Here is a 20979-nt window from a genome sequence, read left to right as displayed (position 1 = left end):
TCTGTGCTTTGTCTCTACTTGTGCACCAAATTCCTTAAAGGCAGGAGGCATGCCTAATTCATCTTTGAAGCCGGCAATAGCCTCAGCAGTTGTCTTATAATTTCTTACCAAGTGATTAACGGCACTGAGACTGTGCAAGGCAACAGGCTTCAATAGACGAAATTCTGCTCCAAATAGTTTCAGCACTACACATACTCAATTTTGACGCTTTTAATACTTCAGGAATACTCGTATAGGACACACACAACCTATATCGTCAACCTGGTCTCCAAATTGAATTTTCTTACTTCTACTCTGGCCTTACAATTGACCGAGTTTCAAATGCAACAGCTATGAAACAGTACTTTCAGCCAGCAGTGTGGAATATTTACTGCATTTCAAGGGCCGTTCCAACGACTCAAGAGACCACACAGGCGTAATCCAGTTAATCTTCCTGCCTCTGGGCAGAAATGAACTTCAACGCTTCAGCTGAGAGATGAAGTTTTGTCTTGTTTTAAAACATTTCCAGAAAAGGAGATTCCACAACCTGCCTCTCATGGTATATTATAGTAATACTAAATTTCCTCTCCCAGGACACTGTTCTTTCTTTTTGTCCACAGTCAACTTTTCTTTCTTTTTTTTTTTTTTTACTTCAAATGTCCTATCGAGGCTATTTCTCAATGAGGATATTTGCTGTTTTCCCTTACGAGTCCCAGGGAATTGTCTGGATGGTGCTGCACGTTGTGGGAAAACTGCTGATTTCCTATATGCTAATTTTCATGCCTCTGTTTTTGCCCGCACAGTAAAGCTGCTTCAACTAAAATGAAACTCACCCGATTTTATCAGTAAAAATCAGCCTAAATTTTATGACAACTCCATGTGAAATAATCAAATTGTACTTCAACCTGTTTTGAACCAATGAAAAAGAAAGATGGGAATTTCTTTTTTCATGTTAAAATAGCAAAACCCTGCGGAGGAGAGACAGGGTCCCCAGGCGGTGGTAGACAGGACTTCTTTCCTTACTAATACTTGCTCTACATTTTGAATTTAAAAATCTTTGCTCACTGGCATTTTAGGATGGTGATTCCTGAAACCAGAACTTTTACAAGAAGAAAGTTATAGTCCAAAAGTATTGAGTGTTCCCCCAAAACTTAAAGCAAGCAAATACAAAAAATTCTCTGTTACTTTGTTCTTCAGCCTCAACTGGAAATGATTCCCAAACCCCTTTTCTCTTCTGTGAGATCCTACAACACATTGTAGCACCCCGGCACTTCCAGCAGCACTGTTCTTCTCTGCAGGTGTCCCTTCTAACCATAACTGGTGATTTATTCATTTTTATTTGAAAAGTAGAGTTTTACAGAGAAAGAGAGAAACACAAAGAGGTTTTCCCTTCACTGGTCCACTCCCCAAACAGCTTGCAACAGCCAGGGCTGTCTGATCTGAGGCTAGGAGCCTAGAGCTTCTTGTGGGTCTCCCACATGAGTGCAGGGTCCTCCGAACTTGGGCCACCTCTGCTGTCTTCCCAGGCATAAATAGGGAGCTGAACTAAAAGTGGAGCAGCTGGGACACTAGCTGGTGCCCATATGGGATGCCAGTAGCAGAGGGCAGAAGATCAGCCTGCTCTGTATCCGTCCCTGCTCCCCTCAGGAGCTTCTTGGTGGCAGGATCCATAAAACGTATGATGCCGCGTTCTGAACTCTCTGCAGGGCAGACTCAGTACAGAATATTTTTCCAATCAGTAAAGAGACTGCTCAGGGAAGGAGCTGGAATGCAGACAAGAGTGCTCAGTAGACGTAAGCACTTGGGTATAAGCAGGTGTCAGGTCACAGGAAGTACTTCAGTTGTTTCATTACTTTCTGATGCTTGTTTTGGGGACAGTTGGTTCCTTCGATGGTCAAACATGGATGCGGCTACAGGACAAATACTGGGGTCCTGCTTAACCACAGCACTCCTTGGTTCAGGTGGAGAAACAAGTGTGATCACACTAGGAGTAACTGGCAGTTTCGTAGACTTCACAACAACTAATTGTCACTAGAGAAACTTCTATCTGTAACCAAGTCAGTTTTACAGATGGTTAACATCATCTTTGCTTCAGGAAGCCTGATCACATAGTCAGAGTTAGACCCTTATGAGCACTACAAACTAAATCTTCACACACCATTCTCTTCTTAAACGCTGAAATCTACTTGTGATTGAGTAACATCAATGTTGCTAACTAAACAGACATGATTTTATCACAGTAGTTTGTGGAGTTTTCAATACAAAATTCAATAACATTTATGGGGCTGGCATGACGGCAGAGCATACTAAGCCTCTACCTGTTGTGTCAGAATCTCATATGGGTGGTGGTTTGAGTCTTGGCTACTCTACTTCTGATCCCACAGTAACGTGCCTGGGAAAGCAGGGCCCAAGTTCCTGGTCCCTGTATCTTTGTAAGAGACCCGGAAGAAACTCTTGGTTGTTAACTTCAGGCAGGCTCAGCTCCAGCACTCGCAGCCATTTGGGGAGTGAATCATCATCTCCCTCCTGTCTCTGTCCCTCCTTTCTCTCTGTAAGATTTCTCAAATAAAAAGAAATAAATATTTTTAAAGCAATACAACACCATTTCAAAAGAGATAAAATATTTTTTGTTAAGTTACTTTTTGAAAACCGGCCACCTGGGACAAAAAACAAACAAACCAACCCCACATTTCCCCCCCAAAAAATACTACATTGTAACAGAGAAAAATCTTATTAAAGACTTCGAACTCATTTCTTTAGAATTCCTAAATGTTTATTTAATTTATTCATTATGAAGTCACTAGTAATTGAAGTGCTGGGAGATGGGAAATCTCTCATTGCACACACCTAGGTTAAAAGAAATCCAATGGGAACCAAGTTTAATTATGTTTTGTCAATGTCCACCAACACTGTACGAATATTCTGTGTAAACACATTTAAATCTTTTTGACTAGAAAAAAAAAGACAAAAGTACAGATATTCTAGAATTTGTCCTTAAAAATCTGAAAGTCACTGTCCTTAAAAAATTCAATTCTGCCTTCCCACAATCCCGCAATCCTACTTATTCCTCTAGGGTCGCATCTGTAAAATCGTACGAGGGAACCAGCTCTGAATGCCCCGCAGCCTGTGGTCCATCTGCTCCACCTTCCACAGCCTCCTTAGCTTGTGGGCTTTGCAGTTTCGCGAACCACTGAACATCCAGGGAAGTCACTGAGGCTGTTTTTAATAAGACAGATGTGTTGAATGATCCCTGAGCAGAATATGGCAGAGTCAAACTTCATTCTTATCTAAAAGTCCTATGACTGATGACATTTCATCAAAATTCAATTTGCAGTTTTTAAAAAAAAGTAAGAAAAAAAAAGACTTTAAGAAAGAAGTAACATATATTTCATAGAGAACCAGAGGCCTCAATTTTCTGAGAAATGTTAGGTGGAGGTCCCGGCGGCGTGGCCTAGCGGCTAAAGTCCTCACCTTGAATGCACCGGGATCCCATATGGGCGCCGGTTCTAATCCCGGCAGCTCCACTTCCCATCCAGCTCCCTGCTTGTGGCCTGGGAAAGCAGTCGAGGACAGCCCAAAGCTTTGGGACACTGCACCCAGGTGGGAGACCCGGAAGAGGTTCCTGGTTCCTGGCATCGGATTGGCGCGCACCCGCCTGTTGCGGCTCACTTGGGGATTGGATCATCGGATGGAAGATCTTCCTCTCTGTCTCTCCTCCTCTCTGTATATCCGGATTTCCAATAATAAAAAAAAATCTTTAAAAAAAAAAAAGAAATGTTAGGTGGAATCATGTTGCTAATCCACAACAACTCAATGTGCAGACCCTTTCAATTGCATTGCATTGCACCTGCAGGCTCTTACTCACTCTGTTTTTTTTGTTTTTTGTTTTTGTTTTTTTTTAAGCAATTATGTATTTGGAAGGCAGAATCACAGAGAGACAGAGACGGGGTTATCCTCTATTTACTGCTTCACTCTCCAAACGGCTGCAAAGGCCAGGGACGGCCATGCTGACACTACTGGGTCTCTCATGTGGGTTGCAGGAGCCAGGAACGTGGGCCACCTTGCAATGACAGGCAGCTGGATCAGAAGCGGAACAGCTAGCACTTATACGGAACGCCAGTGTTGCAGGTGGTGGCTTAACCCACTGTGTCACAATGCTGGAGCCTCACTTACTCTGTCTGCTTTCACTAATGTTTTCCCAACACAGCTTATTCTAGAAAGCCGCCATTACAGAACCATTTGCCAGCTCTTTCAGTTGTAGGCACAGTAGGGCATTCGAACATGGATCAGATATTTTCTGTCAACTAGCTCTAGTCTAGTTAAAAAGACAAAACATAATTATTCCTGTGAAAATATGTATTTTTTTCCTCAAATTTAAACACCTCACACACTCTTACCAGGCACAAAGTGACTAATCTGCTATTTATTGTCAAGATAATCTAATTTTATACACAGAAATATTTCCAAACATCTACATCTGATTATTTTTTGTGAAGCGAGCCAAAGCTGAGACTCTTTCAATTTCTCCTTATTAAAAATCTTTCAATGTTATCTCAAATGTCACTCCCTTATGAAGTTATGAGGGACAATGCTGTTTATCATTCTGAATTCCATATCTGTTTAATCAGACTATGTATAAGCACAAATGTGTATATGAATAAGGGCACTTTCAAAAGTTCATAAAAAATAAAGTTAAAAGGTAAGTGTAATGCAAAAAAACTTAAATCAATGCATAGCTTTTTTTTAATAATCTGTATTTATCATGAACTCTTTGAAGGCCTCTTATGCTTATGATGTCAATTTTTTTCCAACAAAACAAGCACCTTTTAATTCCATTTTCCACAAAGTTTTCAAAGTGTCCTCACATAGTGCCCAGCACTATGTGACTCATTATGGCACCACTCTTGGTATCAGTATTAATACTGTCTACTGCTGGCTGTTAACATGAGCATTGCAGCTATATTTGTGGGGTATTTATTACATGCCAGTTGCCAATCCAAGCTGGGAGGTTTCCGGTAGTAACTAATTTCTGAATTACCTATAGGGGATCAACATATGCTGAATTAAACAGAAAAGAGAAAAGGCCAAAACAAGCGTGAGCGGAAGAGCTTTACACTCTGTGTAGTTCTATGTCAATAGCATCAATGCTCTATGCACTGCTTCCGAGTTCCCAAGTCCAAAGTCAAAAGGCCTTCCCTTGGGGGAGAAAGCCTGCTCTATGCAGACTTGTTTGGGGTTGTATAAAGGAATGTGTCTTTCTGCTCTAAACTACCCTTGTCCCCTTTTCATACAACTAACCCACTGTTCAAACCCACAGACCCAGCTGCCACCAAGTGCCTGTTCGGCCACAACCCACTTTGAGAGCTGAGCCTGAGATCTCCCTTTAACCGTCCATTTCCCAGTTAGTGGAATACGGCTGGCCACAGTCCCATTTAGCAACTGTGTTTTAATTTTATCGATCTAAGTGTGATATCAACATGAAAGACACATTTCACCACGCTGCATTACAAGAACTAAACCAGACCCAAATGAAAAGGAGGGAAAAAACATGAAAGTATCACCTTTCATGTCAAAATTGTCCTTTTAGTGCCAATTTTCCAACATTTCTCTTTTTTTTAATATGAAGATTGTAAAGAATCAAATTAAACAGACTTAAACTTCACTGATTCGGAGAAGCTGGGCTAAAACTGAAAGGAAAATTCAGCGCAGAAAGCCTGTCTGATCAAGGGATAGTCTTTACCATGGCTGTTTGCAAAAGCCGCTTTGCCCCATGAATCCCACCTGATATTTGAATATATCTGCATAAACAAGAAGTGGCAGAAGCATCACTCTTATTATTGGGGAGTTCTATTGACAGAGCTAACTTTCCATTTTCAACTGTGTTAACTAACACTGCCTTTGTGCGATGAAATTAATCACTTCCTTTATACATGGCTCCACAGCCACGCCAATCAATGTCTTGGATTACGTGGTTAATGCTGCCTGACTATGAAGATGTCACGGCATCTCAGCTCCTGTAAGAAGTAAGGCATTAGCCCTAGGCTCGGGGAATTCTGTTGTAAGAGAAAATGACGCCATACAACTGCAGCTTGTCACAGTCAAATTTCTCAAGAGTGTGTGGAGAAAGTAGCTCTTCAAGGTACTCATTCATGCTTGCACTCAATTAATGAATAAATGTGAAAACAGGAACCACATATCTCAAGTCCCCAACCAACATCATAACAGCATACAGCTACCACTGAACACTATACACAGACTAGTGGTGCATAAGCAATGAAGCACTTCATTCCAACTCTTTCAAATACTCTACTTACCTCATGTTTAAACTTTTATCGCTTGTTTCTAAAAGCTGCTTCACTGGGAGCTGGCGGGTAGGGGAGGGGTGTCACAAATGCAGTCTGTGGTGTTTCTAGTTCTTGCATGCCCCAAAAACTTCTCCAAAAAGTACTGAAAAACTTCTCCAGCAGCACATTTAGAATGTAATGTGGATATTTTCCAACAGAAGATTCTTCCTCAACAAACACAGGGTTAGTCACAAATTTCTAAGCACTCACTCTATGATCCTGTCTGTTCTCCCTCTGATAAATTATTATTTTTGTTTATTACAAAGGAAGAAAAATGGAGCCACACTGACATCAACTACCACGAGCAAACTCTGGGCCTGCCCATCACCCTCAGCTGGAACATCCCTGGGGCATCCGGCCACACAGTGCAGGATGAAACCAAGGCCTGAAGGACCACAGGAGGCCTGCAGTGTCCAGTACTGACTGTGAGCGTTTGTTGTCAAAGACTGACAGAGCGTTCACTTTGCTGGGGATGCTCCATGCCTGGAGGGATGCCAGAGACTGTCCCTGGTCCAGGAGGCTTTTCTGTTCTGCCCTGGAGGGATGGGTCAACACCAACTGACTGGAAGATGATACTGTTTCTCTTGGGGTCTATCACCTCTGCAACCTGTGCCTGTGCTGGCTGCATCTGGGAGCATCGCTAACCACAAAAGTATGAGAAAATACCTAGTTCTGCACAAAGCCAGGCAAAAAGGGAATACAGCTTGTAGAAACTTCAATGTAAAAATACACAGTGCAATGTCTCTGGAGGTTTTTCATTTTATTTTTTAAACTTTTAAATTTTTTTTCAAGTTTAATTCAGAGTGATCAAATGTAGTGGAATGCATTATTGTGTCAAATGACTCGCTATCGTGCACGTAAGATGATTACGATCTCTGCCTACTGCTACATGATTTCAGGGCTTCTGGCAGGAGGGATACAATGGCTGATTCTCCTGATTTGGGGTTTGCCTTTGGGGCTCACATTGGCCAATCAAATGTGCACAAAGTGATGAGTTTGAACGCAACAGCTTTGAAGAGGCTCATTAAGGGCTCTCTCTTCGCTCTTCCCCCCTGGCACAATATACCTGGCATCTGTATTGGTGGGTTCTGCATCCATGGATTTGACCAACTACAAACCAGAAATATGTTTAAAAAATGCATCTCTACTAAACATGTATAGAACCTACTTCCTGGTCCTTATTCCCTAAACAACACAGTATTATATCTATTCAGCATATACATTGTATGAAGTATCAACAGTCATCTAGAGAAGATCTATGCAAAAGGAACCTGAGCATCCCTGGATGCTATGTGTGTATACGGTGGGAGGGGGGTGAGGTCCTGGGATCAAGGACAACAAGCATAACTGCATTAGCAAGTCTCAGGCAGGCTCCCAGACTGAAGTCACATGACCAAACGGTCAGCCCTAGTGGTTCACTGTCCAAATGGCTGCAACAACTGGAGCTGGGCCAGGCTGGAACCAGGAGCTTCCATCTTCCATTGTTTTTACAAGTGTATCAGCAGGGAGCAGCTGGGCTGGAGTGATGTTAGAGTAGCCTAGTTCTTCTCCTGTGGAGCCAGTATCCCACAAGAGCACCAGCTTGTGTCCTGGTTGCTCCATTTCCATTCCAGTGGCCTGCCTATGACCTGGGAAAGCAGCAGAGGATGGCTGTTCTAAGTTCGTATTCCTGAGCAGCCACCCTTATACCTTTTTACACTGTCACCACTTGCATATTATTCAGGGTTTGTTGGGTACCATGTTCTGTTTGCTTTCAATAGAAAAATAGGCTGTTGGGGCTGGCGCTGTGGCATAGTAGGTCAGATCACTACCTGAGATGCTAAGATCCCAAATGGGCACTGGTTCAAGTTCCAGCTGCTCCACTTAGACTTTAAATTTTTTTTAAAGATTTATTATTTATTTTTATTGGAAAATCAGCTATACAGAGAGCAAGAGAAACAGGCTGCTACAGCCAGAGCTGAGCCAATCGAAAGCAAGGAGCCAGGAACTTCCCCTGGGTCTCCCACATGGGTGTAGGATCCCAAGGCTTTGGGTCATCCTCCACTACTTTCCCAGGTCACAAGCAAGGAGCTGGATAGGAAATGGACACAAATCAGCATCCACATGGGATCCTGGAGCATGCAAGGCAAGGTGAGGACTTTAGCTACTAGGCTACCGCACCGGGCCCTCCTGCCTGTTATGAATTAAGTGCCAACTTTGTATCATAAATAGGGGCAAGTTTTGTCAAATGATTTTTCCCACATCTAATAAGCTAATCACATGATTTTCCCTTTGTATTCTGTTAATATGATGAATTACAGTGACTTCATAATTACAATATTTTGTCTTCACTTTTTTAAGCACTTTCCATAAACTTAAACTAACATTAAAGTGGATAGTATGGTGTTCTTCTAAATAACTCTCTCCCCTTGACTTCTTAGTGTCCTTTACTGACAACATCTCGTATTAGTGTGGTATATTTGTTGTGACTATTACATTAGTGGTAACTCCACAACTGTAGGCCTCACTCTTTCAGCTATATGGTTATATGATTTTAATAAATGTAAATATGCCATACAGATTTTCCCTATGCTTTACTTACTCAGCCCCCACTTGTCTAACCACTGAATTTTTTCTTTGTGAAAACATCCAAATTTGCAGTGATTTTTAACTGAGATTTAAAATTGATCTGTCAGAGTATAAGTGCTGAGTCAAAGATCGCTATTATTAATAATGATTGATAACAGTATTCATACAGTACCATCCTAGGGATGGAGAAAATGATATGAGGTCTTTTTTCCATAACCGTTGTAAATAGCAGTGATAACTCCACCAAATATTCAAAATGACACATCCCCGCTTTCTCCTAATCAGCACTCCTACACTAGAACATTTCCTACTGAACTATACATTTCTACTCATAACAGAATGTACATTACAGCCAGGTGATTAGCATTGATCACATCACACAAGAATATACACTTTCAACAATTATTCAAATGCAGGCCGCTTGAATATTTCTTAGGAGAACACAAGTTAATGATGACGTGTATGAGGTGCAGGGAGCACTTTCGCTTTCCGATCAGGCCTGGGTGACACACACAGAATTGATCAGCAGGGATGTGGATTCATCAGGCATTTGGGTCACAAGAACAGATTCATGGTAGTGAGCCACCTTTGGCTCTGTCTGCAGGAGAGTGGTTCTGTTCACCATCGAGGGGGATAATTATTTAGCTAGACTGGAATCTTCTTTCTACTAAGCTGGAATCTATCCTCCTGTGCCAAGTGATAACTCACTCAAATTCTCTCATTTCCTCATTTTTTAGCAGACTACCTGCTAATAGTGTCTGTGTTAAGTTCTGCATCTCCCAAAACGTGATGTCATTGCAATCAAAAGATATGCGGCCATCAAAGACTTCTTTTTCCACTTAGCAACATGCAATCAAGGTTCCTTTACATCCTTAGGTTTTCTTTTTATGTTTCTTCTATCATGCAATAGTCAGTGGCAGGGGTGCAGCAGGTTTGCTTACACATTTACCTGCTCAAGGACACCGTGGTAGGTTCTAGTGTGTTGTAAGACACATGGGGTTGCTGTGAACAGCAGTGTGTTAGTCTGAGTGGATGTAACTTTCCACCTTGTTATTGACAGCTGCTGAGATGTATAAAGCTACAGTTGCCTTTAAGAAAATGCCAAGCTCTCTTTCAGATTGTCCCATGTGTCATTCACACCAGCAATGACTTTATCTCATTGCCACTTCAACTGTCTAATATTATATGATGTTGAATATATTTTCATGTGCTGATTTGCCATTTGTATGTCTTCTTTGGTGAAATGTCTGTTCATATCTTTTGTCCATTTTTCAACTGAATTTTCTTTTTTTTAAGATTCATTTATTTTTATTGGAAAGGCAGATCAGATTTTACAGAGAGAAAGAGAGACAGAGAGAAAGATCTTCTGTCCACTGGTTCACTCCCCAAATGGCTCCTCTCAAGCCAGGAGCCAGTAGCTTCTTACGAGTCACCTATGTGGTGCAGGGTCCCAAGGCGTTGGACTGTCCTCTACTGCTTTCCCAGGCCACAAGCAGGGAGCTGGATGACAACTGGAGCAGCTGGGACACAAACTGGCACCCATGTGGGATCCCACCGCTTGTAAGGCGAGGACTTTAGTCACTGGGCTATCACGCCGGGCCCAAGAACAAATTTCAGTATTTCGTTCATTCTTAGTTGTACTCATTGGGAAAAGTGATGATAATGACCTTGCTTGTCATTTCTGAAGGCAGAAGGCAGAACAGGAACTTCTAGCTAATGAATTTCACAGACTTGGCCTCTTGCAGTTCTTAACAGAACCAACACTGAGTACTAAATACTGTACACAGTCCCTACTCATCTCTGTCAGAATGACAGGACTGGGTTTGATTCATTCAGCCGTTGTCCCCTGGAATAATTTATTAAATTGAATCAATCAGTCTTCTCCAATGCTTTGCTGATTACCATACCAACAGCTCATATGAAATGAATCAAATTCCATTTTTATATAATCATTAAAAATAACCTTCCCTTTTGCTTTTTAACAGTTACCTGTTTTCTATAAGAAAAGGTCTGTGTCTGCTTTATTGTCTTGCTTGATTTGGCTGTACCTTGTCATTTGTTTTATTTTAAGATGATCTTTATATTCTCCAGATGTGCCTACCTCCCCAATATGCACACACATGCACACAAAAGGGTATTTCAAAAAGTTCATGAAAAATATGCAGTATGATGAACATACCCATGGATTTAAAAATATTTTCTGCAAATATTTGTTCGCAAATATTATCTTTTAATTTCTGTGTGTACATGCATGTGTGTGTGTCAACATGATGATTTCACACTAACTCGATTTTGAAAACAGCATGACATGTCTTAGTAACAGCTAGCACACCCAGCTTGACCAAGGCTGGGAACCACCAGGCTATATTAATACTAGCTAGAAAATAATTAGAACATTCCTATAGCCAATGTAACAGTAATTATAAAGAAAACTTTTTGTACCTCTTCCTGATTTCAGTACTTGTCTTTCACTAAATAAAGCCATTTGTAGACTTGTTTGGTATTTTTTTTTTCTGTAGGGGAAATAATCCATCATAAGTCTGGACTGCTAAACATTACCGGTAATGTCATCAATTCTTTGGGACCAGTAGTAAGGAAAGGGTGAGCTAGAGAAAATGTCTTCAGAGCTTCCAATGCAGAAACAATTTTCTGGGCTGCAAGCTTTGAGGATTAGCCACATCAACAACCACTCTAGAGGAATTTCCTAAATCCCCACCCCCCAGATTCAGCCAGGAGGTCACCGCTTATAATTCTATTACACATTTCCTCTTAAAAGAGCTCGTATTTTTTTTTTTGCTTGATGCATGCCTCTTTTGAAGAAACTGAAATCTTAACAGTAAAGACAGTATCTGTGATGACCTCAACAAACAGAAAGCACGAAGCAGCAACTAAATGGGCTTCCCTAATCTAGGATTAAGACGGACTTTTCTTCTAACTCTCCAGAAAAAGGGAAGCATCACCTATTCTGGATCCTGTGCCCTTAACCAATATGTCTTAGATTCTGACATACGGTGTGTGGGTACAACCCGTTCTAATCTCATCTCTGGAACCACGGCTAGTCAGCACCACTGGCCAGAGGCAGTCGGAGTGCTGGCTCCTCTTGGTACTGAGTATCCCTCTGCTAACCAATACTCACCCGGACCAAACTCAACCTTCAGATACGAAGGGGGATGGCCAGTCAGATCTCTTACTTCTCACTTCCACCCCTTTACCCTGTGTCTACTCTAACTTTGCGCTTCTCGCTAGGAAACACACCATCAAAACTTTACAAGAGCAATTGTAGAGCGCTCACTTGTGGTCACTGTGTCTAGCAAGGAACTCCCAAGGACCCTCTGAGGTTGGTGGAAGCAGGGGTCTCTAAACGAGCAATTTTTCCATTGATATAACCATTCTTAATAGGACTCAGAAAAAGATGGCTTGTCACGTCAAAACCATCATTTTGCTCTATGATTCTTTGATGTTTTCAATGCCATCCCTCCTTTTCCTTGGGGATGGCGATACTGAACAGTGTCAGCTCGTCTGTACATCAGAACTCAACAATTCATCTCTCTAAGCCTCATTTACTAATCAACAGATGTAACAACCAGACAGGTATGCTCTAAGGATTAAACCCATTATTCCCAGAATGAGGCAAGGTGTGAGAATGTTTTGTGAATGTCCACTAACATCCATATTTTATATTATTGCCAATGCAAATTCATTGTGCACAGATTCAGTTTTAAATTAGAACATTTTGTTTTCTTTCCAAAGGTCAGGGGTTCCATAAGGGTTGTGATGAGTAAAATCCTGGATTTTTGAACATCAACTCAACATACAGGCCAAATTCCACCACAGTGCTTACCTTGGGAGGTTTCCTGAATGATGGAAAGCAACAATTTCAGCGGCAGAGACAAGGAGGGTTGTCAACACAGCAGCCCATTGGAGCAAAGCAATGAAAGAGAAAAAGACAAGGCAAATTCAGTACTTTGAGCACGTGACCCAAAGCCTGTTCTGCTGCACACTCATCAGAAGGTAAATTCAAACACACTATTACGTGAAGTGATGAATTCTTACACTTACTCAAAAATATGCCTTTAGTATAGGTACACACAATTTCTTTTCTGGTCTTAATAATATGGATCCAGGCAGTTACTCAGGGATCCTTTCACAAGTCTGAGAAATGTTAATGCAATCAATTTAAAGAAAGATAATGCAATTATTTATGCATAGGGTCAAACACCTTAAAACTGATTTTCATACTTAAATTTTTCTTAAGCTGATATTAAGCACACATGAACATTTTTGATAAATATACATATTCTAATACATATATGAGAATTTTTCGTACTTAAAAACCAAGCCTTTAGGGCCCGGCAGCATGGCCTAGCGGCTAAAGTCCTCGCCTTGAAAGCCCCGGGATCCCATATGGGCGCCGGTGCTAATCCCAGCAGCTCCACTTCCCATCCAGCTCCCTGCTTGTGGCCTGGGAAAGCAGTTGAGGACGGCCCAATGCTTTGGGACCCTGCACCCGCATGGGAGACCTGGAAGAGGTTCCTGGTTCCCGGCTTCGGATCGGCACATCGGCCCGTTGAGGCTCACTTGCGGAGTGAATCATCGGATGGAAGATCTTCCTCTCTGTCTCTCCTCCTCTCTGTATATCTGACTTTGTAATAAAAATAAATCTTTAAAAAAATAAAAAAAACCCCAAGCTTTCAAATATTTTTCAGACTGCAGTCCTGAATAGAAACTTAAGCAAGTTATTCACCCTCCACCACCCCAAGAAAAATAGCCATATTTCTACTTTCTAATTTTCTGTATTTGCATGTTAATAACAACAGTTGCAACTGTGACTGGAGAAAAATTAAGGGAAAAAAGCGCTTTTTTAAAGTAATGAAATATGAAGCTGACTTCCCTTGTTAAAAATCTTTTTCTGCGTGTAAAATGAAGGAGCTACAACGTCTAAGGCAGGTGATCCCTTGACAATTCTTGCCCTTCCTGATGGTTACTCGTGATCAACCTGACACCATTAATTCACAAACTGTAACATAACTGGGAAAGAAAAAATGGGGGCATATTCCTGAGGATTGGCCAAAACAGCAAGACACCCTTCCTCTGTCACCAGGTTCACCACTCCTTGTAGAGTTCCAAGGGCCCTGAACAAAGTCCAGAGTTCACACAAAACCTAAAGGAGTTGATCTCTTGGAAGCAGAGAGAGGCTGGGAAGGAGAAGCAGAGAGGGAGATGGAGAAGGCTGATGAATGGGTACAGAAAATAGACAGCAGGATGAAGTTCTAGTGCCTCTATAGCACCGTAGGGTGGCTATGGTTAACAATACTTCATTGTGCATCTCAAAATACCAACAAAGGATTTTTGGACTCTTCTCCACACACACAGGAAATGATACATGCTTGAAGTAACAGACATGCTACTCATGTGACTGGATCACTGCACATTATGCACATGTGGACACACCTCACTGTACCCCATGAAGATATGCAATTATCATGCACCAATTTAGGGACAGGGAAAGAATACCTATGAATTCCACAATGAAGCAAACAACTTTACTCCCTGAACCATGACCATTCTTTCATGATGAAGCTGAAATACCATTTTCTTAAAATTCCATGAACTGGCTGGAAGCAAACAAGCCCAGTGCCTTATGCCATTACCTCATTCAGTTAGGAACAATGGAAGGCGATTTTCACCTGCAGGTTTCAAAGGCAAGCTCTGTCTGGGATAACCAGCATCTCTGCCTGCTTCTAGGCAGGTCTTAACATATTAGTGGAAGATGGGCTGTGTGTGCATCTGTGTGTACACTTTGAAACTACATTAACATCTACAGATGACTATGTATACTGAAGATGTGTGAGTGCCTTTAATCCTAAGGAAGCGATGAATTTTCCCCTTTGTACATCAGTCCCAAGACTCCTCTGAGAAAATTCCTTTAAGTGCAACCCTGGTCTGAATTTGTTCTGAACAGAGGAGAATCAGGAAATCTTTATGCACTACAGGTTTGACTAAACATTCTCTTATTTTGTTCTATTTTTTTAAAAGATTACTTGGTTTTATTTGAACTGCAGATTTACTTAGAAAAAAAGAGAGAGAGAGACAGATATCTTCCATCTCACTAGTTTACTTTCCAAATAGCCATAAGGCCTGGAGCTTGGCTGGTCTGAAGCCAGGAGCCGCAGTTTCTTCAGGGTCTCCTACGTGGGTCCAGAGACCTGAGGCATTAGGCCATCTTTCATTGCTTTCCCAGGCACAATAGCAGGGACCTGAATCAGAAGTGGAGCAGCTGGGTCTCAAACTGGCACACATACGATATGCCAGCACCACAGGCGGAAGTTTAACCTCCTACACTCCAGGGCTGGCCTTGCTCACTTTACTTTTTTCTGTAAACTTTGATTGGGGTGGGCATTTGGTAGAGTGGTTAAGATGCTGCTTAGGACAGGCACACCCACATCTGAGGGCCTGGGTTTGAGCTGTGGCTATGCTCTCAATTTCGACTTCCTGCTGATATGTATCCGGGAGGCAGCAAGTGGCATGTGATGGCTCATGTGGTTACATCTCTGTTATTCCTGTGAGAGAGCTGGACTGGTTCTGAGCTGCTAGCTTTGGCCAGGGTCAGTATGGGCTGTGGAAGGCATTTAGGGAAGAAAGTACTGGATGTAACCCAATGGGCGTAGGACAGGCCAAGAGGAATCCCAGGGAACCCTGAAGAGTTGCTGTATGTGTAGCCATCATACTGTGGCAGCCCCATAATCATTAGCCATGGCATAGACCCAGTGCTGCCAAGTCACCACATACTCCCTTAGCATCCACCTTTCTCCATCGGCATTCCAGTAACATTATCTTCACTCTCCTTAGAAAATCAATCCTATTGGGCCCGGCGGCGTGGCCTAGCGGCTAAAGTCCTCGCCTTGAATGCACCAGGATCCCATATGGGCGCCGGTTCTTATCCCGGCAGCTCCACTTCCCATCCAACTCCCTGCTTGTGGCCTGGGAAAGCAATCGAGGACGGCCCAATGCATTGGGACCCTGCACCCGCGTGGGAGACCCGGAAGAGGATCCTGGTTCCCGGTATTGGATTGGCGTGCATCGGCCCGTTGCAGCTCACTTGGGGAGTGAATCATCGGACGGAAGATCTTCCTCTCTGTCTCTCCTCCTCTCTGTATATCTGGCTGTAATAAAATGAATAAATCTTAAAAAAAAAAAAAAGAAAATCAATCCTATTTCAGCTTTTAAAGTACTTCAAAAGAGTATCCATTTCCTTTAGGAAGACAGCACCTTGTATAGGAATAGCAACGTTAATTCTGCAGGCTGCTTCAGCGCGTCTAAGGACTGCTTGAAAGAAGATTGGGTAGCAGAGGGAAAGCCGAGCCCATGGGTAGCAAAGCTCATCCATCAGTGCTCAGCTGCCCTCATCACTCAGGTCAGGATGAGGATTCTCACTGTGGAACACAAAGTCAGTCACTGAGGATAACACTCAGGACAATTTCAGGTGAAAATGAGGAAACAGACAAGTCATCCTAATTTAGAACCAGCTTTGCTGCCCTCGTCCCAGAAGGCTATCTGCCATTCCTTGGCAGCGGGGAAGGAAAATTCCTCCAATGTGAGTAATACTGATACTATAATCAAATATAACCAAATGCAATGTGCTGTCCTTTAAAAAAAGAACTCACAAAGTAAAAATAAGAGTTCCTATGCAAGTATGTAAGCTATGAAATAACCTCATGGGAGGCCACTGGGATGAGATGGTCCAACTGCCCAGCTTTCTCCACAAACAAAACAAGACTTAAGTTCAATTAATTACAAGTGGCCAGCTGGGCACTAGTTACATGATCAGGAATCTTCCATTGGTACAGCTCAAACAAGGCAAACGCTCACACCAACCAGTTACATTGCTGTATTTCTGCATTCATGCATCCTATAAAAGCCTTCCGCTCATGTTCCTGCAGTGCAAGCTTGAAGCACTTCCCATCCTTGCTGCTCTATTCACAAACCAATGTCTGCACAAACACGCTTTCTCATTTTAAAGTGTATCTTTTTAGTCATATGAAAGAAGCATAAAACGGAGATGAATACTAGAAACATCAGATTCAACACAGTCAATATGAAGCATATTTGAAAACAATAGCTCTTTGGCAATTGTATCAGCGCAAACGAAATTTTAAAGCTGAGATACTAATGTCACTGCACTACAGAAGGAGGCTGAGCAACTTCTGGTAAACAAACACCTGGGGAGCTAAAAAGAACGCTGCTTCAAACACACCTCACTGACCTCCAGGACACAGGCTCAGCTGCTCACTCTTTATAGAGAAATAGAGCAGGGCCCAGGGCCATGGCCTAGCGACTGAAGTCCTCACCTTGAATGTGCCGGGATCCCATATAGGCACTGCTTCTAATCCCAGCAGCCCCACTTCCCATCCAGCTCCCTGCTTGTGACCCAAAGCCTTGGGACCCTGCACCCGCGTGAGAGACATCCTGGCTTCGGATCGGCTCAGTTCTGGCCATTGTGGTCACTTGGGGAGTGAATCATCGGACAGGAGATCTTCCTATCTCTCCTCCTCTCTGTGTACCTGACTTTCCAATAAAAATAGATAAATGAAAGAGAGAGAGAAAGAAACAGAGCAAAGCATTCCTACAACACTTGGCCACTTGGCTAAAATTGTGCTTAGCCTGAGCATTCTCTGCCACCCATGTTTTCATGTACCCTCCCAAATGGCCTTACTTTTAATTATGGAAACCTCAATAATGTATACGTGTGTAGGTATTTCAAAGAAAGACGTTGAACACTATCTGACATTTAAGAAGGCATCAGGTGTTGTGTCTAGGCTTCAGGATTTGGAGAGAAAATCAAGAAGTGCAGCTCTACACTGATAGTAGTTCTAGTTTTTGCAAAACTCGAAAGCTCTTTCCTCCCAAGAGCAGTAGGCTGATCACTTCGTGGTTGCCCCCACCATGCTCACCCAGCACACAACTCCTGCACTCAGAGGCCTCTATTCTGTCTGCCATGCTCCCCGACCTCGTGTGCCCACTCTTCCCAGCTCGGTCCTCTCCATTCCTCATCACCTGCCTGAAGTCATCCTGGTGTTTATTACTTCTATTATTCAGGAATCTTTGGCTAACACAGCAGTTCACTGCTACACATGAAGTTCTATAGTCTCCAGGAGCTGTCTGTATTTGAGCTCTTGTATCTTTAAGATTCAAACCCCTTAAAAGCAGAGGTTACGCCACATGCCCTTTTCATAATCCGTGTCCCCAATCCCACCTACTCCAATAAGGTTCAGTATATTACAAGAATGCAGAAATAATTTTTCATATTAGTGAATTAAACAAAATCCAGATGTGAGTACTTACTTAAATCAACACCTCTGCCCTATAATTTTGGGGCAAAATTGTCTGTATTTAATAGTAGGAAAGATCTTAGAGACTGTCAGAAAATACAGAGCATTTCTGATGATTCATTTAAAAATAGCTATTTCTCCCACACCAGCATTCCACAGAGTGCATCAATGGGATACTAACAAGGACCATGTTCTAAAAAGTTTCTGAGGTCAAGTGAATAAGAACAGGGGTTAGGGGACAGCGCTGTGGCTCCACAGGCTAAACCTCCACCCTGTGGCGCCAACATCCCATAGGTGCTCTAGTTCATGTCCCAGCTGCTCTGTTTCCAACCCAACTCTCTGCTATGGCCTGGGAAAGTCATATGGATGGTCCAAGTCCCGGGGACTGAGCAGAAGAGGAATGAAAAGAAATGTGCTAAGTCTGCTCAGAGGTGTGGGTGTCTGAATCTCCCAGTCATGTGGAGTCAGGCTTCCTGATGCGGATCCCAGCTCCCGTTCACTGTTACCAAGCAGTGGGTGAATCCTGGGCTTATTCAAGCCCAAAGTCCAAGAATTTACTCCATCCACAACGATCATGCTGTGGGTGGATCTTGGATAGCTCTGGGCATGCTCAGGATCATGGCTTTGCCCACCGCCACAATAATGGTGGGCAGAGTCCAGGTAAGTCTGCTCAGAGATGCAGGTGTCTGAATTTCCCAGCCACGTGTGACAATGGAGCCTGGCTTCACCTGCTGACCACCCAGAGGTGAGCTCTAGGGTCTTGGGGGTCTGGAATTGCTTCCTAGGGACATCCATGGATAAGGCCACACATAGTACGCGCAGGTGAAGAATGAATCCTGAGGAACACTCAATGACAGAGCCATTGTACCTGCAGCTAAGTAAAGTAACTGAGACCTGGTAGTTTGGAGGGGAGAGACTGGAATATCTGTATAGGTCAGACTCATGAACCAGCCCACATGGGAATCTGGAGTTGGGATTGTTAGCATGGAACACTGCTGATAACCACACGCCGGTCCATGCAAAAGCTAGGGCTAGGGCCTGTCTAGGAGGACTACATCCTAATACCTGACTGAATGTTGTTAACAGGGGATAGGTCACATTAGGTAGGGCCATGACACTAACCAGCACACAAGAGAACCAGGTCAGGGGGGATATTCTGTGGGGGATACGTGGGCCAAACCCTGTGGAAATGGAAGTCCCACTGGTTAGCTCAAGAGCTGGGGTGGTGATGGGCTGAGCTAGGCATGACAATGGATCTGCCAACACTCACAGGTATTGGGCCAGGGAATGTCTGGGAAGGTCCAGGCTGCAGGACCCACATGTGCATCCTAAAACAGGGTGTGGGGCAGGTGGGCTGCAACATTCACCAGCTCACACAAGGCAGGCCAAGATGGCAGGGAAGGCTATGCCAAGTAAGGGCTGCCATGTGTGAGATCTGGGTCTAGGAGTGGCTGAATGGGAGAACTTGGAAAACTCTCCTAGTGGGTCATAGCTCCCCCTGGTGAACATGTCGTCCAGGCCTGGGAGTTCGGCAGGTTGGGCCAGGTAGTTCCAACTGTTGGCAAATGTGTAGGTTGGTTTTGGAAGGGAGCGGACTAGGCAAGGCTGAGCAAACCTTAGCTCACCAGTAAGTGCAGAAACCAGGCTGCAGCACAGGTCGTGCAGGGCTAGGTTGTCACACTTACTGGTTTGCATGAGCCAGGGATGGGAGCAGACTGAGAAGGGCCAGGTTCCAGCACCCGCCAGCGAGAGTTGGGACTGGTGGCCAGCCCGGTCAGACCAGGCTACATCATCTAATGGCAAAGGCCAAGACAGGAGATGGGCTATGCCAAATTGGATCAGAGCAACCACTGGCATGCGCAAGACCTATGGCTGGGAACAGACCAGGCTGGACTGTGGTTCCCACGGCATGGCTACCGTGACCCTCGGCATAAGTCCCAACTGAACTGTTGGACTTAGAACCCTAACCATGGAGAGAACTGCATGTTCCATGGTCTGACTGTGGAGTGCATGAGTCAGAACTGGGCCTCCTCAGTGGCTTAGACGGAGCAGTGGATGGCATATCTAGGTGCACTTAGAGGATATGGCAGTACACTGGAGCCTGCAGAAGACACCTGATACCCCAACAGAGGATGGACGACAGAACAAATGGATCAACTACACCAGCCAAGCATTGGTAATGAATATACAGACAAATGGAGACTCGAAGGTGGACTATGCCAACCAATGGATTCTGGAGAGATTCTATCATGCTTGGAGTGGTGAGATTGGCAACAATTTGGAACTGTTGAACTATCGAAACCTCATGAGCATGCCTCACACTGGGGACACTGGGGTGATATCTGGTGGCTGTCCTCCATCCTAGGGTGCAGAGGCGTTTGGGAGGCTGGGAATGGCCTCTGTCCTCGTCTCCCCGCTTTCCCCAGATATAGGAAGGGAAAAAAAGAGAATGTAGAAAAGGTGATTTTACCCACCTTCCTGTAGCCCTTGACCTAAATCACCCAAATCAACTATGTAAGAATCATCAAAAATAAAAATTTATAATAAAAAACCAACAAACATACAAGTGAATGAACAGAATGAAACTAAAGAAGTCTGAGCAACACTGTATTTTTCATCAACATGGTATTGTTTCAGTGATCACTTCGTACTAATATTAATGAATGTTGATCATTACTGTACCAATGCCAATATCCTGAATGCCCTATTCTGTAAAAAAAACGTCATTGTGGGGAAATGGACAGTTACATGGCAGTTTT

The 20979-nt window shown here is 43.3% G+C and overlaps 1 protein-coding gene across 3 annotated transcripts in view; it reads right to left on the bottom strand.

Moving 5' to 3' along the window:
- The window catches only part of KIF13A (kinesin family member 13A), a 207417-nt gene that overhangs the window by 102124 nt on the left and 84314 nt on the right, over window positions 1-20979 (bottom strand). For all 3 annotated transcript variants that reach the window (XM_058667693.1, XM_058667698.1, XM_058667703.1), the window contains exon 3: window positions 12733-12745. In XM_058667693.1, the coding sequence (XP_058523676.1) occupies window positions 12733-12745 (13 nt within the window). The remainder of the gene's footprint in view (window positions 1-12732; window positions 12746-20979) is intronic.

Source organism: Ochotona princeps, chromosome 1, assembly GCF_030435755.1.
Source record: "Ochotona princeps isolate mOchPri1 chromosome 1, mOchPri1.hap1, whole genome shotgun sequence".
Classification (NCBI taxonomy): domain Eukaryota; kingdom Metazoa; phylum Chordata; class Mammalia; order Lagomorpha; family Ochotonidae; genus Ochotona; species Ochotona princeps.
Note: the sequence above shows the minus strand (reverse complement) of the source record. Positions and strands in the feature narration are given on the sequence as shown.